The following is a 19,817-nucleotide window of genomic DNA, read 5'->3' as shown; positions in this document are numbered from 1 at the left end:
CTTAATGTTAAACAGTAATCTCTGGTTCTAGATTCTCCCATAAGAGGAAACAACCTTTTCATGTCCACCCTGATGGGTGAAGAGAGAAAGCAAGCAAGAAAGATAGAAAAACTCACACCAATCTAGTACTTCTTATGGACTTCAGGATGTCCCAAAGTGCTCAACAGCCAGGAGTTGAAGGACATGTCTTAGGAATTTGAGAGGATTGTTTCTAATGTTTGGAAACCTTACAGCGAAATGAGTCCAGAATAATAAGTGATTTGATAGGATAATCTCTTGTTGACAGTAATTATCCAGATGTTATAATAGAATGGAAAGATCAGCCCCTTGGCAGCAGGAGTGCAGTAATACCTATATCCATCGGTGAGCGTGTAACAGAAAATATCACAATAAAAGAATCATTTCCAACAAGGTGAAACTGATCATTTAAATATCTTCGCACAAGCCTCTGAAGCTTAAACAGTTTCACTTTATGAGGTCTTTGTAACGTGTTAAAAGTTTTAAAACACCATACCTGGCTGGATTTTCACTGTCAGCTTCATTGTTTAGAACTGAAAAAACAATGTTTATACATGTTCAGTTAAAATAAAATTTCAAGCAAGTTCTCTGAAAGAAAAGCTATTTGTGTTTACAGAATGATGTTCCCAACCACTGGACATCTGGAAGTGCTTCACAGCCGATGAGGGGAGGTGTAATTATTGTTAGAGTGTCAGAAATATGGCACCCACAAGCTGCAACAAGCAGCAATGATGTAATGACCAGAATATGGTGTTGGGCAGGTTTTCCTGTCCCATCGGTTGCTGGCAGGACAGGAAAATTTGGAGCATAATCAAAATGGGCCTGGAAAATCCTGCTCGTTGGCTTCTACCATCTCCTCACGATTCACCACAGGGAAACAAGTGTGAGTGCAAATATGCCATAAAAAGGAATAGGTATTGACCAGGGCATGTGGGTGAAATACCCAGTCATCATTAAAATAATGTCATGGGATCTTTTATGTCTACCTGGAGAAGCCTTAATTTACCCTCTTATGTGAAAAACAGGATTTCCAGCAGTACAAAACTCCCTCAGCATCGACTTTTATGATTAACTCCTGGAATAGAGTCTAAACATGAACCCTTAGAGGCAGTAGTGCTCCGCACTGAACCATGCACATTTTAGGATTGATTTCATATTTACATACTTTAACTGGGAGATAGTTATCAAATAGACTAGAGGAAGGTGCACTTATAAAATAGTGAAACAGAAATAGAAACTAATTATGTCACTGCTGGTATTCTCAGGAATGAAAATTGAGTTCTTGCATAGACTCTGCTTTGTTGAAATTCATGTGCATTTTGTTCCTTAGCACAGTTGAATCTTGGAGTATTTTTTGGTCTGTATCCCATAAAGCAAATCTGACGATGTATTTCTTTTCCTGCTGATGCTAATTGTCTGTCCCACACCTTGTCTCCTGCCCCAAGGTTGCTTCTAATTGTGAACATGTTTGGAACTGTAGTGTTCCAGTTCTTGCAGTATCTAGTCCACACTAGTCAATAGGGGGAAGTGTTTACTTCTGAAAAACTAATTGAAAAAATAATCCAGCTAGTTATGAATAGCAACATGGTGACAGTGGAAAACTCCTGAAGAAAGTTCACTCTTTGATTTTGACTGCTAAAATAAATGGACTAGGATGGCACCGTGGCACAGTGGTTAGCACTGCTGCCTCACAGCACCGGGGATCTGGGTTCAATTCCTGGCTTGGGTCACTGTCTGTGCAGAGTCTATAGGTTCTCCCTGTGTCTGCATGGGTTTCCTCTGGGTGCTCTGGTTTCCTCCTACAGTCCGAAAGACATGCTGGTTAGGTGCATTGGCCATGCTAAATTCTCCCTCAGTGTACCTGAACAGGTGCCGGAGTGTGGCGACAAGGGAATTTTCACAGTAACTTCATTGCAGTGTTAATGTAAGCTTACTTGGGACACACAACTTCTGGGGACACACCTGCTTCTTCTGGCCAACAAAGAACCCATAAAAAAAATTGACTTTTTGTGCTTCTCTTGTCTCCAATCATGTTAGCTGTGTGTTAGTTCTGATAATGGCTGTCCCTGCAGCAATTATATAGTAAAATCATGCTGGGGGTCTTACTTGCATAAAATAAGGTTCTTTTGCACATGTGTTAGGCCCTCATTTGCCTGCAGAGATCATCTCCAAAAGCCCTTGAAATGTCTGAGTTAAATTAGCAACAGACAGGAGCACGAGGTCAGTATGGGTACAGTCCCCTATTTTAACCTCCTGCCTTTCCTGTTCTTATTGTGTTCAGGAGGTTGTAATCAGAGAATTCGTGTTGACGTCAGATGAATCTCAATTGCAATTTCTAACCCTGTCTGCTCACCCCTTTGTGTGAGGTATATGAGGACAATTGATAGTTGCAGAATTATATGTCAGCAAGAATGAATGCTTTCGAGTAAGGAAGGGAAAACATTAGCAGAAAATTCCCTCCAACAGAATGAAAATCAACATCTTAAAATGAGCTTAGAATAACTTCTGACCTCTGGGCTGTGTCAATCATTGGGTGTGAGTATCAGAATTCAGGGACATGCTTTTCCATCTATTATAGAATCATAGAGCTTGACAGCACAGAAAGAAACCCTTTGGCCCATTGTATCTGCACTGACCATCGAGCACTTTTCTAAACTAATCCTATTTCCCAGCACTTAGTCTGTAGCCTTGTATGCTGTGATGTTTCAAGTGCTCATCTAACTGCTTCTTAAACGTTGTGAGGATTCCCGCCTCTACCACCCTGTTAGGCAGTGAGTTCCAGATTCCTATCACCCACTGGATGAAAAAGTTTCTCTTCAAATCCCCTTTAAATCTCCAGCTCATTACCTTAAGTCTATGTCCCCTGGTTATTGACCCCCTCTACTAAGAGGAAAATTTTCTTCCTATCTACTCTATCCTCCATATCTCTCATAATTTAGTACATCTCAATCTGGTCCCCCCTCAGCCCTCTCTGCTCTAAGGAGGACTACCCCAAATCAAGGTGAAGTACTAATCTTGTACTCATTCTAAAATTAAATTATCCTGACAATATTTCTGCCAGGTGTCGAACCAGGGCCCTTTCACATGTTAGGTGAATGTGATGACCACCAGACTACAGAAACACAATTAAAATTAATCCCTGATATATGTTTCAGGTAGACAAAGCTCTCTGTCAGCAATGCAATTCATAAAATTATCCTTTAGATGCCCTCATTCAAATAAAGACCCTATGTCATTCTGGAGGTAAACAAAATTGTTTGTGCTCGAGTCGTTGAAATAATAAGATATGTATAATATGTGGATGATATGTGATATCCTCACACATTCATATCGGTAATCCAAGCACATTTAATTTCTCGTTTTGTCGAACAATATCCATATTCTTAGGTAGTCACGGTTACAAGTTACTATGATGAATACGTTGGGATATGATTGATGCAAACTGTTTGATTTATTCTAATTAGTTTGTGGAATTATCCAAATTAGGTTGTGGGATCTCTAAGTTGTGTTTTAAAAAGTGACATAGCTAGTGCAGTGAGTGACTAGGCTGTCACTTCACCTGGATATAAATGAAGGCTAGACTGATGGGCTGGCATTGGGAAAATTCAATCAAAGTCAGGCCTCTCACTGAACCTTCTCTGCTCTATTGGCTTTCTATTTCAGTGTTGGCTCAATTCATTCACAATCAGCAAATTTGAGTCTCAAGGAAAACAGAATTCAAATCTCAATTGAGGCTGGGAGGATTGCAAATGTGGGTCCCCCCTGCCAGCCGAATAAGCAGCCAACAAACTGCTGCATCTCTCCTTTATAAGCTGATAACTATCAATTCCCCAGTGACATTCAGAAATAGTTCAGGGAAAATACTTTGGAACTGGGCACTGAGATGAGAAAACTAATTGTAATGGAGACAGTCTGTAACAGTTCAATTGAAGATGGGGAAGGACAAAACTAGAGGCTAGCAACATAAATCAAATGGAGAATTCAGAAGAAACATCTTTATCCAGAGACTGGTGAGATTGTGGACCTTGTTACCCCATGGGAACTGAAGCAAATAGAATGGAGGCATTTGAGGGGGGACCAGTTAAACTTATGAGGGAGAAAAGATTCGGAGGTTGTACTGACGGAGTTAGATGAGGAAAGGTGGAAATGGAGCATATATGTTGACATGGACTGGTTAAACAAAATGATCTGTTTCTGTGGTATGGATTCTACATAATTCTATCAAATGTGGCTTTGTTACAAACGGGGGGACGATAAGAAGCTTGGGAGTGATTGGCACAGCAGTTGTTAAGGCAATTTGGAACATACATTTATATACGCTGTCGGATAGTTACAGAATTTAGAGCCTATTCAGATCAGTCACCGACTTTTTAACCAAAACACACCAAAATTTATATTCTCATTAATCCGTGGAATTGTGTCTTTGAGGAGACAGTGGAATATAATGATCAAATACAGTGCTTGCTCTTCTGATTGCTCAGAAGTGAGACCATCAATTCTGCATGGGTTTCCATAACATCAGAATGTATGACTGGAGAGAGATGCAGATGGAAAATGGAAGCAAATTATTTTCAGCATTCAAGAGCAAAAAGCTGCATTTGGCAAACTGTAGGAATTGTTCATTAGAACCTTTCTTAATAAATAATGATCTGGGACAGATTGACTGCTGAGAGCAACCCCCCCTCCCCCAGGTGCCGCTTCACCAAGAGCTTATTACATATTTCACTCTTAATCCACTGAGAACTTTCCATAATGCATTGTTTTCTTCTGACTACACTAAATAATTGTGAATTGTGTAGTATTTAATGAGTGTTGTATATTCTATGAATGGTTGTAAACAACTGTCTCCAGAGAGATTTGAAAACAAATTTTAGCAACAGTTCCCATTACAACAAATTCATCTTTCAACTATTATTTAACACTGTATAGATCTGATTTTAACCCTTCAGATGTGACAAAATTGGGCTGGACTGGGGTTAAAGTGCTTGTGGAGATCTATACACCTGATCCTTGCCGTGTACCATTTTAACAAACATCCTACTGGACAACCAGAATTGCCTTGCATCAAACAAGCAAGGTCCTCTGTGAAAGTTAACATCAAGGTCTGTTGATGTCATTCACACTGTGAAAAGTGTTAACAGGGAAGAGTTATATTAGTGTCCAGGGCCATTCTCATTAGAAACAAGAGGCCTGAAGTCGCAGGCCCGGGAGAGGCTCAAAAAATGAGCAACATGCTATTTCACATTGTTTTGGTTGGGCATCAGTTCCTCTATGGGCCCCACAAGTAAATCCAGGCTTCTCTTCTGAACCTGTGATCAAATAATGCCTGCAGGGACCCTTACCACAGGTTCCTGGCCCAAGACCTTTGCTATGCCTGCTTCCCTGTGGCTCTGGGTTTGGGTAGAAAGGACCCTGAAATATTGAAATGAATCTGAAAGTATATCCTGTGCCTCAGAGAGCCTCACACTGTTGGCCCCTCATTCATCCTTGCCTCCTGGTTAAAACTGGGGTTTTGATGTGTACTCATAAGGTGTTGCAGCAAAAAAATGTTATTACTATTAATATGTGGGTAGGATTTCAAAACTTGAATTAAAAAAATGCTATTATACCAGGTTTGTTCAAACAAGTAGGTAAATCAAAATGTTTGTTCATTCCAGTGGATTTCCCATGAAGTTGCTTGCAGGTGGTGCATGTGAAAGGAGAAATAGGGGTTAAGTTGCCCAAGTACTGGGGCTGATTTTAACCAATGGGGTGAGATCGGGGCTGCCTGTGATTGCTGCTTAGGCTTACTTGCCATTGAGTTCAAAGGGAAGAAACATTAACTCTGTCCATTGTGCCAAACTCGGAAGAACAACCTTTAACAGTGCTTGGTCTTGCACGGGCCAACCTTTTCGTCATCTTTCTGTTAATTCTTCTTTTAAATACAACACTATTTTGCACTAGGTTCATTTAAGCAAATCAGCCGAATACATTGTTATCACTTACGCTGTTTTTTCCCGTGACTGTGATTTATCAGGAAGGCAATCACTAAGCCAATCAGAGTGAGGACCAGAATGGGCAGCACGATAATCAGGATGACATTCCTGCTCTCTGGGCGAGTCTTTGCAAAGGTTGTCGGAGCTGGTGAAGAGATCAGTTGGTAGACAGAATTCTCAGTTCTGTTCCTCAGGTGCTCATTGGCGGTTTTAATACTCGGGGTATTTTTCTTGAGGGCCTTGCCCAGAACCTTTGTTGCTGTTGTATTTTGGGAAATAGTTGATGTCGCTTGTTTAGTTTCTCGCAATGTGAGACAGTTATTGGTGCTGAGATCTTGACGTGTGGTTGCTGTAGATGATGGGGTAAATGTGTCATTTTCTGTCGGAGCTGACTGGGTTGCATGAATCATTGATGTCGTTGTTTCATTTTTTTGCGGTGAATAACCTGTTGAAATAAATCAGAGGATTAAAAAACAATTTAGTTTGCATTATGTATGAACCTGGTGCAAGTCTCAACTCCTCCAGAGAATGTGAGACTTGCTTTGCCATTCTCCTTTTACCTTCTAAAATCCTGAGGGAGGGTGTAGCCAGAAACCTAATTATGACGGCCACCTTAGATATACCCGTCGTGATACAAGTGCTCACTATTCCCCTGCAAAAAAAGTCACTGCTCTCTAACCCAGTGAATCTTCGTGAGATTAGTGGCAGGCATCACTGATACACTCAATCCCTTCCCCATCCCCCAACCCTCTCCTATCCGGATCCTCCTGGAGTATCAGCGCCAAAATATCAATGTTTGTCCTTGAATCTTTGTTCTAGAATCTGTTTAATAATGAATTATAAAAATAAATTCAGGCAGCAGGGAAGCAGGCCATTTGACCCATCCTGCTGGTGCTAGCTATCCAATAGTTCCACTCTTCCCTCATAGCCCCTGCAAAATCCCCTTTTCCAAGTGCACATCCATTTCCTTGCTGACAGTGATTATTGAATTTGTTTCCACCCTGTTTTTAGGCAGCGAATTCTAGTTCATGACAATTGACTGTGTAAAACAGTTCTCCCCAACTTCCAATTCTTTTGCCAATTATCTTAAATCTGCTCCCTCTGGCTATTGACCCTTCTACCACTCATTTCCTTCCCAAATCCGCTAAATCAGTCCTTTTGGTGAAATTTCCTTCTCTGCTCTCAAGAGAACTATCTCAGCTTCTCCAATCTCTCCACATGCCTGAAGTCCTTCACTTCTGACACCGTTCCTCTGGCTCTGTCAACGTTTAATTTTGTCCAGGAGTAATAGATGGTATTTTTTAGGCATGTTTACAAGATATGAATAAAATGTACTCTTCTCCCTCTGGGGGAGGAGCCGTTGACAATCGTAGCCATGCACTCACCCCCAACCCCTCCCCCAGTGGCTCTGACCTCACATTCGAACCGTGTAGATGCAGATGAGCTGTATTAATGTTTGCCACTGTACCATGGGCTGCCTGCAAAAACTGCACCCGACTGCAGCAGTGCACAAACAGGTGTGTGACAGGAAACCACCCACATCAGAAGAAATGAGTATTACTTTATTTAAAATGAGTAAAAATAAAATTTTCAAAAGTTGCTCATTTGTCATTGTGACAGAAGTGCGATACTAGCAATACCGCTGCTTTGGAAGATTGTAATGGGATCAAAAAGAGAACATTCCTGTAACTGCAACAAAGTGAATGCTTGCTGCTGGTCATTTTCTGGCATTAGAGGTTACCCTTAGGAGAAAGTATCCGCTTTCCTCAGCAATAAGAAGCTATTTAGAATCTTTAAATTAGTTGGTGGTGGTGTTTGGAATAATGGCTCTCTGAAGAATAATTTTTAAATGGGAACTATAGTGGTAACAGTGCATGAATCTGTCCTTTAACAACATATAGGTTTGTCAATGACTGTGAACTCTGTATGCAGCAGACATGATAATGAGACAACTTTTCTGAGTTGTGACTTTTGGTGAGATACCTTGCATACTGAGTGTGCTTCAGAAAATCTCTTTTGGAACAGTAAGCAATGATCATTAATTGAGCTGCCCAGTGGGAAAGAAGCAGCAGCTCAGACCATATAGTAACTTAGGTACAAGAGTGCACCATTCAATCCTCCATATCATTCTGCCAGTCAAATAGATTGTGGCTGCTCTGTATCTTAACTCCATTGAGCCACCTTGGTGCTGTAATCCTCAATACATTGACAAAAATCTATCAATCCCAGTGAAGATGAGTCATATTGGACTTGAAACGCTGGCCAGAATTTCGTATGAGCCTGACCTGACAGCATGTGAAATTTCACAAAATGGTGTGTCTCAAAGTCACGGCACACCCATGCAATGTTTCACTCAGTGCATGTGCTCACGAGTGGGGATCGTACCCACTGACAATTAAGCAAACAATTTGGAGCATTAAGGAGTGAAGTAAAGCAATTTTTCATGGCTCAGAGACTTCTACAGTTGGTGGGGAGGTCAATTGGTCAAGTTAAGTTTTGGTTAAAGTGGCTTTTGCTACCAAATAAACTTGTTGGACTTTAACCTGGTGTTGTGAGACTTCTTACTGTGCTCAGTAATTGGCCAGCCAGCACGAAATCCTGTTCGGGAACTAACTATGGCCAAAAGCGTGTTTCACACCCGCGTCAGGCCCATCGAGTACACACAGCCAATGTGCATAAACATCAGGCCATGAGCTCTGTCTCTCTCCACAGAGACTGCCAGACCTGCTGAGTATTTCCAGCACTTTCTCCTCTTTTTTCAGATTTCCAGCAGTATTTGGCTCTTAATTTAGCCTCAGTAACTTTTGAAACTTCAACAGGAAGCACGCAATGAAGATAACAAGAATATAACATCTTGTCTTCAACTTGTGTCAACATTTCCTGTCTCAGATGCACTCACACCAGATATTAGCACAACTGGTAGTTAGTCCACAAGATATAATGATTAATTTGATCTTTACCATTTCGCTAACCACCACTTCTCATATTTAAATAAAGTTATTTTGACTGCACCATAAATGGACAAATTAGGCCCAATTTTACCTTAAAGTCGTGCCTGTTTTCGGGCGCGAAAACCTGGATTCCCGACCGGGGTCAGGACTATTGAGATGCACTCAGCCCACTCGCGAGCCCCAATCAGGTTCCAGCCTAGGATGGAGAGGGGTTGGATCACTCTCGTGCCTGCATGCTGTGGGGGGGTAGTGGGGGGGTACCATTATTTGAGTGTGGAGGGCAGGGTGCCCCTCTCTGGTGAAGTGTTGGTGCTGTTCTCCCAGTCAGTGGGTGGCAGGAAGCATTGTTTCTTTTTCTGGGGAGAAGGGGCCTGTCTCCAAGTACAGAGATCGAGGAGCCCTTTAAAAATGGCGGCCTGATCTCTGAAGAGAAGGGCGGGGCGGCCGGCTGCTTGAAATGAGCTCATTAACATATTTCAGTTGGGTGAATCCCACCTGACAGACGCCGCCAGTGAAACACTCTTGTTTTCCTGCCTTGGTGCTGAAATGGGAGAATTCAGCCCAGGGCAAACTGCTTAGAAATGTGACACCATGTTCCAAAATGGAGCTGAGAAATCACTCCTCAGGGGATTGTGAAGAGAGAATTTCCTAAAATCCAGACACTCACTGAAACTTTTAACTGTCTGGGGAAGAGACATTAAATCCACAAAGTACTGGATGTTGAAACAATGACTGCCACAGCCAGACACACGCATGACTTCTTAGAAGTACACAGAGGGTGAAGTATTTCAAGGCAAGGCTGCAAAGAGATTGCTGGTGACGCAGACAGAAGGAAACCAGTGGGTAGCTGTCCAGCTGCACAGCTGAGTTTTCTTGCCAGATTCTCTGGCACTGTGAATCTGGGGGCATGGTTTTCACCGTCACTCTGGTGGGGCAGGGCCTCACAGACTCAGCAATGCCAGCCCCACAGAGATCGGAACACCTTTAAAAGGAATCTCACCAGCCAGAGTCTCCTTTCCTGACTCTTACGAAATTTTGGTCTCACATTGCCGCTTACTCTGATGGCTAATGTGGACTCAAAATTACTCCCAGTGTCAAATAAATCTCAGGAAACAAGCTGAGGGCTGTTTTCTCTCCCTTTCCCTTTTGGAATAAGCATGTCACCCAGTTCAAGAAATCAATCTACCAGAAACCTACTGGAAAACCAAAATCACACACAATATTCTCTACATCTACATGGGGTGGCAAGGTGGTACAGTGGTTAGCACTGCTGCCTCACAGCACCAGGGACATGGGTTCAATTCCCAGGTGGGTCATTGTCTGTGTGGAATCCCGTGTCTGTGTAAGTTTCCTCTGGATGCTCTGGTTTTCTCCCACAGTCCAAAAGACCTGCTGGTTAGGAGTGTTGGTCATGCTAAATTCTCACTCAGTGTACCTGAACAGGCACTGGAGTGTGGCGAATAGGGAATTTTCACAGTAACTTCATTGCAGCGTTAAATAAACAAACTTTAAAATTTTATCTTTAACTTGATCAAGAAACCAGCTAACCTAGATCAGCCACAATATTTCAAATCAACACCTCAGACACAATGAAAAGACACTTAACCATGTATTATTTTGCCTTTTTTATGTGAACTCTAACTCCCTGTGTGTATGTACGTGTGTGTGTGTATGAGTGCATGTGGGCATGCACGTATGTGTGTGAATACGCATGAGTATGCATGTGTGTGTGTGCATGTATGCGTCTGTGCATGTGCATGTGTACACTTGTGTGCCTCTGTACATGTGTGTATGCATGTGTATGTGTGCGTGCATGTGTGCACACACATCTGTGTCTGTGTATGTGTGCATGTGATTGTGTGCACGCACATGTGTATGTGTGTGTGCATGTCTGTGTGTGCATGTGTATGTTTGTGTGCATGTGTATGTTTCTGTGTGTGTGCATATGCGCGCATTCATATGTGTGTGTGCATATACGTGTATGTGTGTATGTAGACATGCATGTGTGTATGTTTGTGTGCATGTGTGATTAAATTTTTGTGTAAAGGCCAAATGTTTGCTGTTGCCTTTTTGTTATTTTTCTCAGATTTAATGATTAATAAATTCGCTTTTTTGTGTCTCAAGAACAGTTTATTTATTTGGCTTCTAATTGCTCATTGCATAAATAGTTAAATACATTCCGATTTGGAAAAGGCATTTCCTCATGAAAAAGAAATTGAAACCTCTGTTAATGACCAGCTGATAATGGGAGTCAGTTCATGCGTTCTCACCTGGTCGGAACACTGCAGGAGGATTGAAAAGGAAACACTGTTCTGTGGTTGAAAAAACAAAGCTACTTAAGAATCGGAATGATGTCCCCCACATATTTGTACAGCAGCTACACGAATCTCTCACCCATTTTCCCTTTTTCATCTGGGCAAAGTGTAATAATCCTATCACTGCATGGATTCAGATGAAATCCAATTCTGGAACCTTGCTGCAGTGTATGGCTCAGTAATGAACGTTTACAAAACTTCCAGCTTTGGAGCCTCTAGGAATTAAAGATTCATTTCCAGGGTTCCACTGACAGCAACTGAGGAGAAAACAATTCATTTTTAAAAATGTTTACTGTTTTTAAACAATCAGCACCCTGCTTTCAGGTAACGTGAATTGCAATTGTTTGAAATTTGACATTCTTTTGTTTGTCCTGATGAGTGCAAGATGAAAAGCTTCAGCAACTTGTCTCTCTTTTCAGCAATATTCAAGTTCTGTACTATCAAGAAATATTCTCCTTCCACATTTCCCCCTCTTTCACAGAGACATATTCATCCTCCACTCCCACCCACAAAGTTCTGGGAGACATTGTTCTCTGCTGGACTGACTCTCAAACTGGAGACCATGGGCACTTTCCAGTGGATCTTTGGGATAAGGTGAAAATGCAAGCTGAGAAAGAGAAACGGGAGTGCTGCATTAAATATCTGTAATGTAGAGTGGACTAATTGTCTCACCTACTAAAGGGGATGTGCAAAGAGTAACCCTCACAGCGGCATTAATGTAAATCTGTGATTGTCATTTGGCAGTACAGAATTTGAGTTGTGCAATAAAAAAGGCATGCTGTCAAAACTGTTCATCTTGTACTGTTTTGCTCCAAATAAACCTGTTGGACTTTAACATGGTGTTGTGAGACTTCTTACTGTGTTTACCCCAGTCCAATGCCGGCATCTCCACATCATCTTGTACTCAGTAGGACAGTTGCAAGAATACCAAATTTCAAAGTGAACAACAATTTACAGTGTATGAGAAAGAGGTTGCTGATTGGTTGGTAAGTGGGTTCTGATTGGTAGGGATGTTACCGTGGAAAATGCACCAGGGAACAGTTAATTGTCAAGTTTTTGTTTACATTTACATTTGTTTTCTTAAAAGCATTACTAACACACTTTATGGACAACAACTTTATATTATTTGTATTTTAGAGTATTATCACTTAAATGCAAGTTGGCCATGATTAATAATTGATTTGAGAATGTGCCTTTCATCCAATAAATAGTTAATAGCCACTGCAATAGTTGACAGGTCAAAGTCCCATTCCCACTCCCAACACCATTCCCTAGTTTACATTTTGTTGCTAATCGCACCCTATTCAAAATAGCACTCTTCTTCGAGGGAAGTATTGCAATTGATGTCCAAGGTATCAGTGAGATCATATCTGGACTATTGTGCACAGTTTGGTTTCCTTACTGAAGAAAGGATAGAATTGTAATGGAAGCACTTTAGGGAACACACCATCCAGGATGGTGTGTTGCCTCCATGGTGCCAGGATCAAGGAAGTCTCTGAGCGCTTGCAGGATATCCTTAAGGGAGAGGGTGAGCAGCCAGAGGTTGCTGTACACATTGGTACCAACGACATAGGTAAGAAAAAAGGATGAGATCCTGAAGTGTGAATATAGAGAGTTAGGCAGAAGGCTAAAGTGCAGGACCTCGAAGGTAGTAATTTCTGAACTACTGCCGGTGCCTCGTGCTATTGAGAATAGGAATAGGAGGATGAGGCAGATGAATGCATGGCTTGAGAGCTGATGCAGGGGGCAGAGATTTAGATTTTTGGATCATTGGGATCTCTTCCAGGGAAGAAGTGACCTGTTCAAGAGGGACAAATTACACCTGAACTGGAGGAGGACTAACATCCTGGTGGGGAGATTTGCTCGAGCCACTCGGGAGGGTTTAAACTAGTTTGGCAGGGGTCGGGGGAGTGGTGGTGTGGAGGTGGTGGTGGTGTTGGGACCCAAGGCAGTAGGGAGACAGAAGAGAAGGTTGAGGATAGCATAGAAGTTAAAAAGAGTGCAGTAAGTAGTAAAGGGAGTGTCAGTAATCCCAGTACCAGACAGATCAGGCAAAAGGAGAGAACAAGAGAAGTCCAGATTAAACTGCATTTACTTCAATGCAAAAGGCCTGACGGACAAGGCAGACGAACTCAGGGCATGAATGGGTAAATGGGACTGGGATATTATAGCAATTACTGAAACATGGCTAAGGGAGGGACAGGGCTTGCAGCTCAATGTTCCAGGGTACAGATGCTATAGGAAAGATAGAACAGGAGGTAAGGCGGGGGCGGCAGTTGTGCTTTTGATTAAGGAAAACATCATGGCAGTACTGAGAGGGGATATATCCGAAGGTTCGGCCACTGGGTCTATATGGGTAGAACTGAGAAATAAGTAGTGGGAATTCACTTTGATAGGGTTGTACAATAGGCTCCCAAATAGTCAGCGGGAAATTGAGGAGCAAATATATAAGGAGATTGCTGATAGCAGCAAGAAAAATAAGCTGGTAATCGTAGGGGATTTTAACTTTCCTAACACTGACCGGGACATCCATAGTATTAGAGGGTTGGATGAAGAGAAATTTGTTGCGTGTATTCAGGAGCAATTTCTCATTCGGTGTGTGGGTGGCCCGACTAGGGAGGGGGCAAAACTGGACCTTGGGAAATAAGGAAGGGCTGGTGACAGAAGTGTTAGTAAGGGATCACTTTGGGAACAGTGACCATAATTCTATTCATATTAAGATAGCTCTGAGAATGATAGGTCTGGCCCAAGAGTTAAAATTCTAAATTGGGGCAAGGCCAATTTTGATGGTATCTGGCAGGAATTTTCCAAAGTTAATTGGGGGAGTCTGTGGGAAGGCTTTCAAAAGTGTGTTAACCAGGGTTTAGGGTAAGCATATTCCTCTTCGAGAGAAGGGCAAGGCTGGTAGAAGGAGGGAACTCTGGATGACTCGGGATATTGAGGCCCTGGTCAAGAAGAAGAAAAAGGCACATGACATGCATAGGCAGCTGGGATCAAGTGAATCTCTTGAAGCGTATAGGGGGTGTAGGAGTAAAGAGAGAAATCAAGAGGGCAAAAAAGGGACGTGAGATTGTTTTGGCAGATAAGACAAAGGAGAATCCAAAGAGATTCTACAAACACATAAAGGCCAAAAGAGTAACTAGGGAGCGAGTAGGACCTCTTAAGGATCAACAAGATAATCTATGTGCGGATCCACAAGAGATGGGTGAGATCCTAAATTAATATTTCTTATCAGTATTTACTATTGAGAAAAGCATGGATGTCAGGGAACTTGGGGAAATAAATAGAGATGTCTTGAGGAGTGTTCATATTACAGAGAAGGTGGTGTTGGAAGTCTTAAAGTGCGTCAAGGTAGAACAATCCCAGGGACCTAATGAGGAGTATCCCAAGACACTGTGGGAGGCTAGGGAGGAAATTGCAGAGATATTTGAATCACCGATAGTCACAGATGAAGTGCCTGAAGATTGGAGGGTGGCAAATGTTGTGCCTCTGTTTAAGGAGGGCTGCAGCGAAAAGTCTGGGAACTACAGGCCAGTGAGCCTCACACCTGTGGTATTTTGAGAGGCAGAGTCTGCAAACATTTAGAGATGCAAGGATTGATTAGGGGCAGTCAGCAAGGCTTTGTGAATGTAAAATCATGTCTCACAAATTTGAGTTTTTTGAAGGGGTAACCAAGAAGGTAGATGATGACAGTGCAGTTGATGTTGTTTACATGGGCTTTAGCAAGGCCTTTGACAAGGTACCGCATTGTAGGTTGTCGCATAAGGTTAAATCTCACGGGATCTAGGGTGATGTAGATAAATAGATACAAAATTGGCTTGATGACAGAAGTGGTTTTAAGGTTGTTTTTCAGACTGGAGACCTGTGACCAGCTGTGTGCCTCAGGGATCGGTGCTGGGTCCACTGTTATTTGTCTGGGCAGAGTTACAAAACAAAGAGATCTAGGAGTATAGATTCATAGCTCCTTGAAAGTGGAGTCGCAGGTGGACAGAGTGGTGAAGAAGGCAATCAGCATGCTTGGTTTCATTGGTCAGAACTTTGAATACAGGAATTGGGACGTCTTGTTGAAGTTATACAAGACATTGTACAAGACTTGGAATACTGTGTGCAGTTCTGGTCACCCTATCGTAGAAAGGATATTATTAAACTAAAAAGAGTGCCAAAAAGATTTACTAGGATGCTACCGGGACTTGATGATTTGAGTTATAAGGAGAGGCTGAATAGACTGGGACTTTTTTCTCTGGAGTGAAGGAGGCTGAGAGGTGGTAGAGGTCTATAAAATATTGAGGGACATAGATCAGCTAATAGTCAATATCTTTTCCCAAAGGAAGGGGAGTCTAAAACTAGAGGGCATAGATTTAACGTGAGAGGGGAGAGATACAAAAGTGTCCAGAGGGGCAATTTTTTCACACAGAGGGTGATGAGTGTCTGGAACAAGCTGCCAGAGGTAGTAATAGAGGCAGATACAATTTTGTCTTTTAAAAAGCGTTTAGACAGTTACATGGGTAAGATGGATATAGAGGGATATGGGCCAAATGCGGGCAATTGGCACTGGCTTAGGAGTTTAAAAAAAAGGGTGGCATGGATAAGTTGGGCCGAAGGGCTGTTTCCATGCTGTAAACCTCAATGACTTATAACTCTATGAGAATTCACTCAACTGATTCCCTGGGTGTAAAGGTTACCCTCGAAGGAGAAGTTGAGTAGGTTGGGCTTGTAGTCATTCAATTCTAGAAGAATGAGAGGTGACCTTATTGAAACAAATTAGGGATGGAATGCTCCTATGTCCCCCCTGCTGGCGGACATGGAGGGAGAATGTGGCAGGAAGCCAGAAATCGGGTGCTAGCTGGCATGTTGGGACTCATCAAATGTAAGACAGCTTCTAGAATTCAGAATGGAGAACCTTGCACCCTGGACCCTGGAATGCCACTTCAGTGGATCAGGGGAACATCTGCAGGTGGACCTTCCAGATTCAATATCCTGGAGGGGGGAACCTTCTTCCAGCCTCAGGAGGTCCATCTTCTTCCTTTAACGGTGGGATCAGTGATGTTGAGTGCCATTGCAACATGGTGGCTAGACACAGTGGTGAACTAGGTACCATCCAGACTGGCCCCACCGTTGAACATGGCGTGAATCACCCAGGTGCATAATTAATGAGGTCAGGGCCAGAGGATTTGCTGTGTTTTCCCACCAGCCGTTGCGTTGGGAAACACTCTGCTCTTGCCATAGGCCTTAGTCTCGAAATGGGAGAATTCTGCCCTAGACCTTGAGGGAAGTTGACAGGGTGGACACTGAGAGTGTGCTTTTCCTCATGGGAATCCAGAACTCTGGGACGCAAGGTGAGGAGAGTTGTTTCCTGTGCGATGATCATTAGTGTTTGGAATTCTCTAACCCTTAGGGCAGTGCAGACTGGGCCATTGAATTTATTCAAAGCTAAATTAAATCGATTTTTCATCGACAAGGGAGTTAGAGTGGATTTGAGGCCACGATCAGATCAACCATGATCTTATCGAATGGTGGGATAGATTCGAATGGCCAACTCTTGCCCTGAATTGTTAGTTGATGATCTTCCCTTCCCCTAACTCCTGAGTAGATGGCTCGCTTCCTCCGGCTGCTGTCACTGCTGAGCCCAGTTCCTGTTCTGATATGACATGACTGCTTAGCTCCAGGTGCAGGATCTGTAGGGAACTCTCACGGTTTGTGCCACAGTTCCTGTTCCCAGAGCAAATGAACAGTCATTTGAGTAGCTTGTCCTCAAAGTTTCTGGTGGGACTATTTTGCTGACACAAGTGCTGTTAAATGCAAGACTTGAAGATGTAAGGCACCTTTCGTGATCTAAAAGTTAAAGTTTATTTGTCAGTCTTACATTGACACTGTAATGAAGTTACTGTGAAATTCCTATAGTCGCCACACTCTGGCACCCGTTCAGGTACAGCAAGAGAGAATTTAGCACAGCCAATGCACTTAACCAGCACGTCTTTCTGACTGTGGGAGGAAATCGGAGGATCTGGAGGAATTCACACAGACACAGGGAGAACGTGCAGATTCTGCACAGACAGTGACCCAAGCCGGGAATCGAACCTGGGTCCCTGGCGCTATGAGGCAGTAGTGCTAACTACTGTGCCGCTGTGCCCCCAGAACATCCCCACTTACTTTACAGCCAATTGAGTATTTTGTGAAAAGCAGTCCCTGATGTAATGTAGGAAATGTGGCAAGCAACTTGTAAAACAGCAAGCGCCCACAAACAGCTCTGAGGTAATGACCAGATTATCAGTTTCAGTGATGCCGGTCAAAGGGTAAGTATTGTCAAAACCCCTCCCCTCCTCTACCCTACTGCTCTTACTAAAAATAGTTCATTGGTATCACTTACAACCAAATAAACATAGCACTGGCCGAGGCTACAGGGGTGGGCAGCAGCGAGGTCAGAGGAGGACGATCGTTTTGAAATCTATATGCGATTGGAAAGGGGGCAAATGAAATGGAACAAGGAACAGGACTTAGTATGGGGCAGGAGTCAGCTTGAAGCAGTTACCACTGATGGCAGACAAACACTGCAAAGGGAGATAGTGGCGTAGTGGTATTATCACTCGACTGTTAATCTACAGACCCAGGGTAATACTCTGGACCCAGGTTCGATGGTGAGATTTGAATTCTCTAAAAATCTGGAATTAAAGGTCTAATGATGACCATGAAACCATTGCCGATTGTCAGGAAAAACTCATCTGGTTCACTAATGTCCTTTAGGGAAGAAAATCTACTGTCCTTATCTGGCCTGACCAAAACAACAATATTTTCATTCCTCCCACTGCCAGGAGAATCACCCCCTGCAATTGCTTCTCTTCACGTCTCTACACAGTGACCTCTGGAGTGGTCTTTTTTCACCTTCTCATTGTGAGTGTATCGTGATAACAACTCGCAGTTATATAGCATCATTGATGTGATAAAACCTCCTGCATATGCTTTATGGAAATATTATCAAACAGAATTTGACTTTGATGAAGATACCAAAACAACTGGGTCAAAGTGTAGAGTCTGACAATTGTCACAGAGGAAGAAAGAGAACTTTAGAGGTGGGAATGGAATTCCAGAGCTGGGGCAATGTGTTTGACCACCAATGGCGGAATGCTAAAAATCCGCTATGGCAAGAGGCCACAACTCTATAAACGCAGAAACCTGGGAGGGCTGGGAGGCTGGACAAGGCTACAGGGATGGAGAGGAATGAGGAGTGAGGCAAGGGAGGGATATGAAAACATGGGTTAGAATTACAAAATCAGGGCATTGCTGGTCTATGAGGCAGTGTAGGGAACAAGGACAATGCTGATGGATGAAAGGGACTTAAAATAAAAGGCTTAGAGTGAGCTGAAGGCAATGGGGGTGCAAGGTGGATAGATCGGTTCTTGATCAATAAGGAGATCAAGGGTTACGGGGAGAAGGCAGGAGAATAGGGATGAGAATTATACCAGGCATGATTGAATGGTGGAGCAGACTTGATGGGCCAAATGGCCTAATTCTGCTCCTATATCATATAGTTTTATACTAATACAAGCTTTGATTGTTGAGCTGCTTCTGTTTTTACAAACAGCTGATCATACCTAAAGTTGTGGATGAAATAAAAATTTCCCCAGCTGCACTTTTGGAAAACTGAGCTCATTTTACGCAGCTCCCACCAAAAACATAAAACCCTAGGCCCCAAATTAATCCACTCCCCTCCGCAGCGATGGCTCAGACTAAAGCAGACAGAACACAACCTACATGGCCTATTCTACTAGGGGCTACATCACAGGAGCTGCAAGGCTGCTTATATCAATCTCCAAAATATTACCCATCTCTGGTTCACCAAAAATCAGTAAAAATCTTAGCTATGCTTTCATTATCTCAAGACGAAACACCTCCAAGTACAATCCAAGAGCTTTTGAGAGGGTTTTAGCCTCTTTTCAGGCATGATATGCAGATTCTTTCTTCTGTGCGAGATCATTTCAAATCCTTCCATGAATCCGGAAAAGAGAACGAGAGGGAACCAGCTCTGGAGATGCAATTAAAAGAAGCAAAGAGGGAATTCCAAAAGGAGATAGAAAGGAATTAGGTACATTGTGGTAAATGACTTGGTGAGGTCCCAAGCACTGTGTCTCAAGAAGTCAGAACAGTCCAGAGAAGGTGAATGACACAAACGGGTGGCAAGGTAGCACAGTGGTGAGCATTGCTGCCTCACGGCGCCAGAGACCTGGGTTCAATTCCGGCCTGGGGTCACTGTCTGTGTGGAGTTTGCACATTGTCCCTGTGTCTGCATGGGTTTCCTCCCACAGGATGATTGGATGTTCTTTCAGAGAGGCAGTGCAGTCTTGATGGGCTGGATGGCCTCTTTCTGTACTGTAGGGTTTCTGTGGTTCTATAGATTCCATCTGTGGCAGAAGGTTGAAAAGAGTTCAGAGACCCTACAGGGGTTAAAAGATCCATCAGGGATAAAATAGCTTCAGGAAAGCTACCTGGATATAAAAAGACTGAGATTAGTTGGAAAAAGACCTGAAATCTGGAGAAGGTCCAGAGGCCCAGAAGGATGGAAG

General features: G+C 42.9%; 1 protein-coding gene across 1 annotated transcript in view; it reads right to left on the bottom strand.

The window, feature by feature from the left end:
* tmem154 (transmembrane protein 154) overlaps positions 1 to 19,817 on the bottom strand; it is a 38,938-nt gene that overhangs the window by 13,102 nt on the left and 6,019 nt on the right. The window contains exons 2-3 of the mRNA XM_080199477.1: positions 6,004 to 6,438; positions 515 to 551 (exon numbers count right to left, since the gene is read on the bottom strand). Coding sequence (XP_080055603.1) covers positions 515 to 551; positions 6,004 to 6,438 — 472 coding nt within the window. The remainder of the gene's footprint in view (positions 1 to 514; positions 552 to 6,003; positions 6,439 to 19,817) is intronic.

Source organism: Carcharhinus amblyrhynchos, chromosome 1 (genome assembly GCF_965287045.1).
Source record: "Carcharhinus amblyrhynchos chromosome 1, sCarAmb.v2.hapA, whole genome shotgun sequence".
NCBI classification, from domain to species: Eukaryota; Metazoa; Chordata; class Chondrichthyes; order Carcharhiniformes; family Carcharhinidae; genus Carcharhinus; species Carcharhinus amblyrhynchos.
The sequence above is the reverse complement of the archived record's forward strand: the minus strand, read 5'-3'. Positions and strand labels throughout refer to the sequence as shown.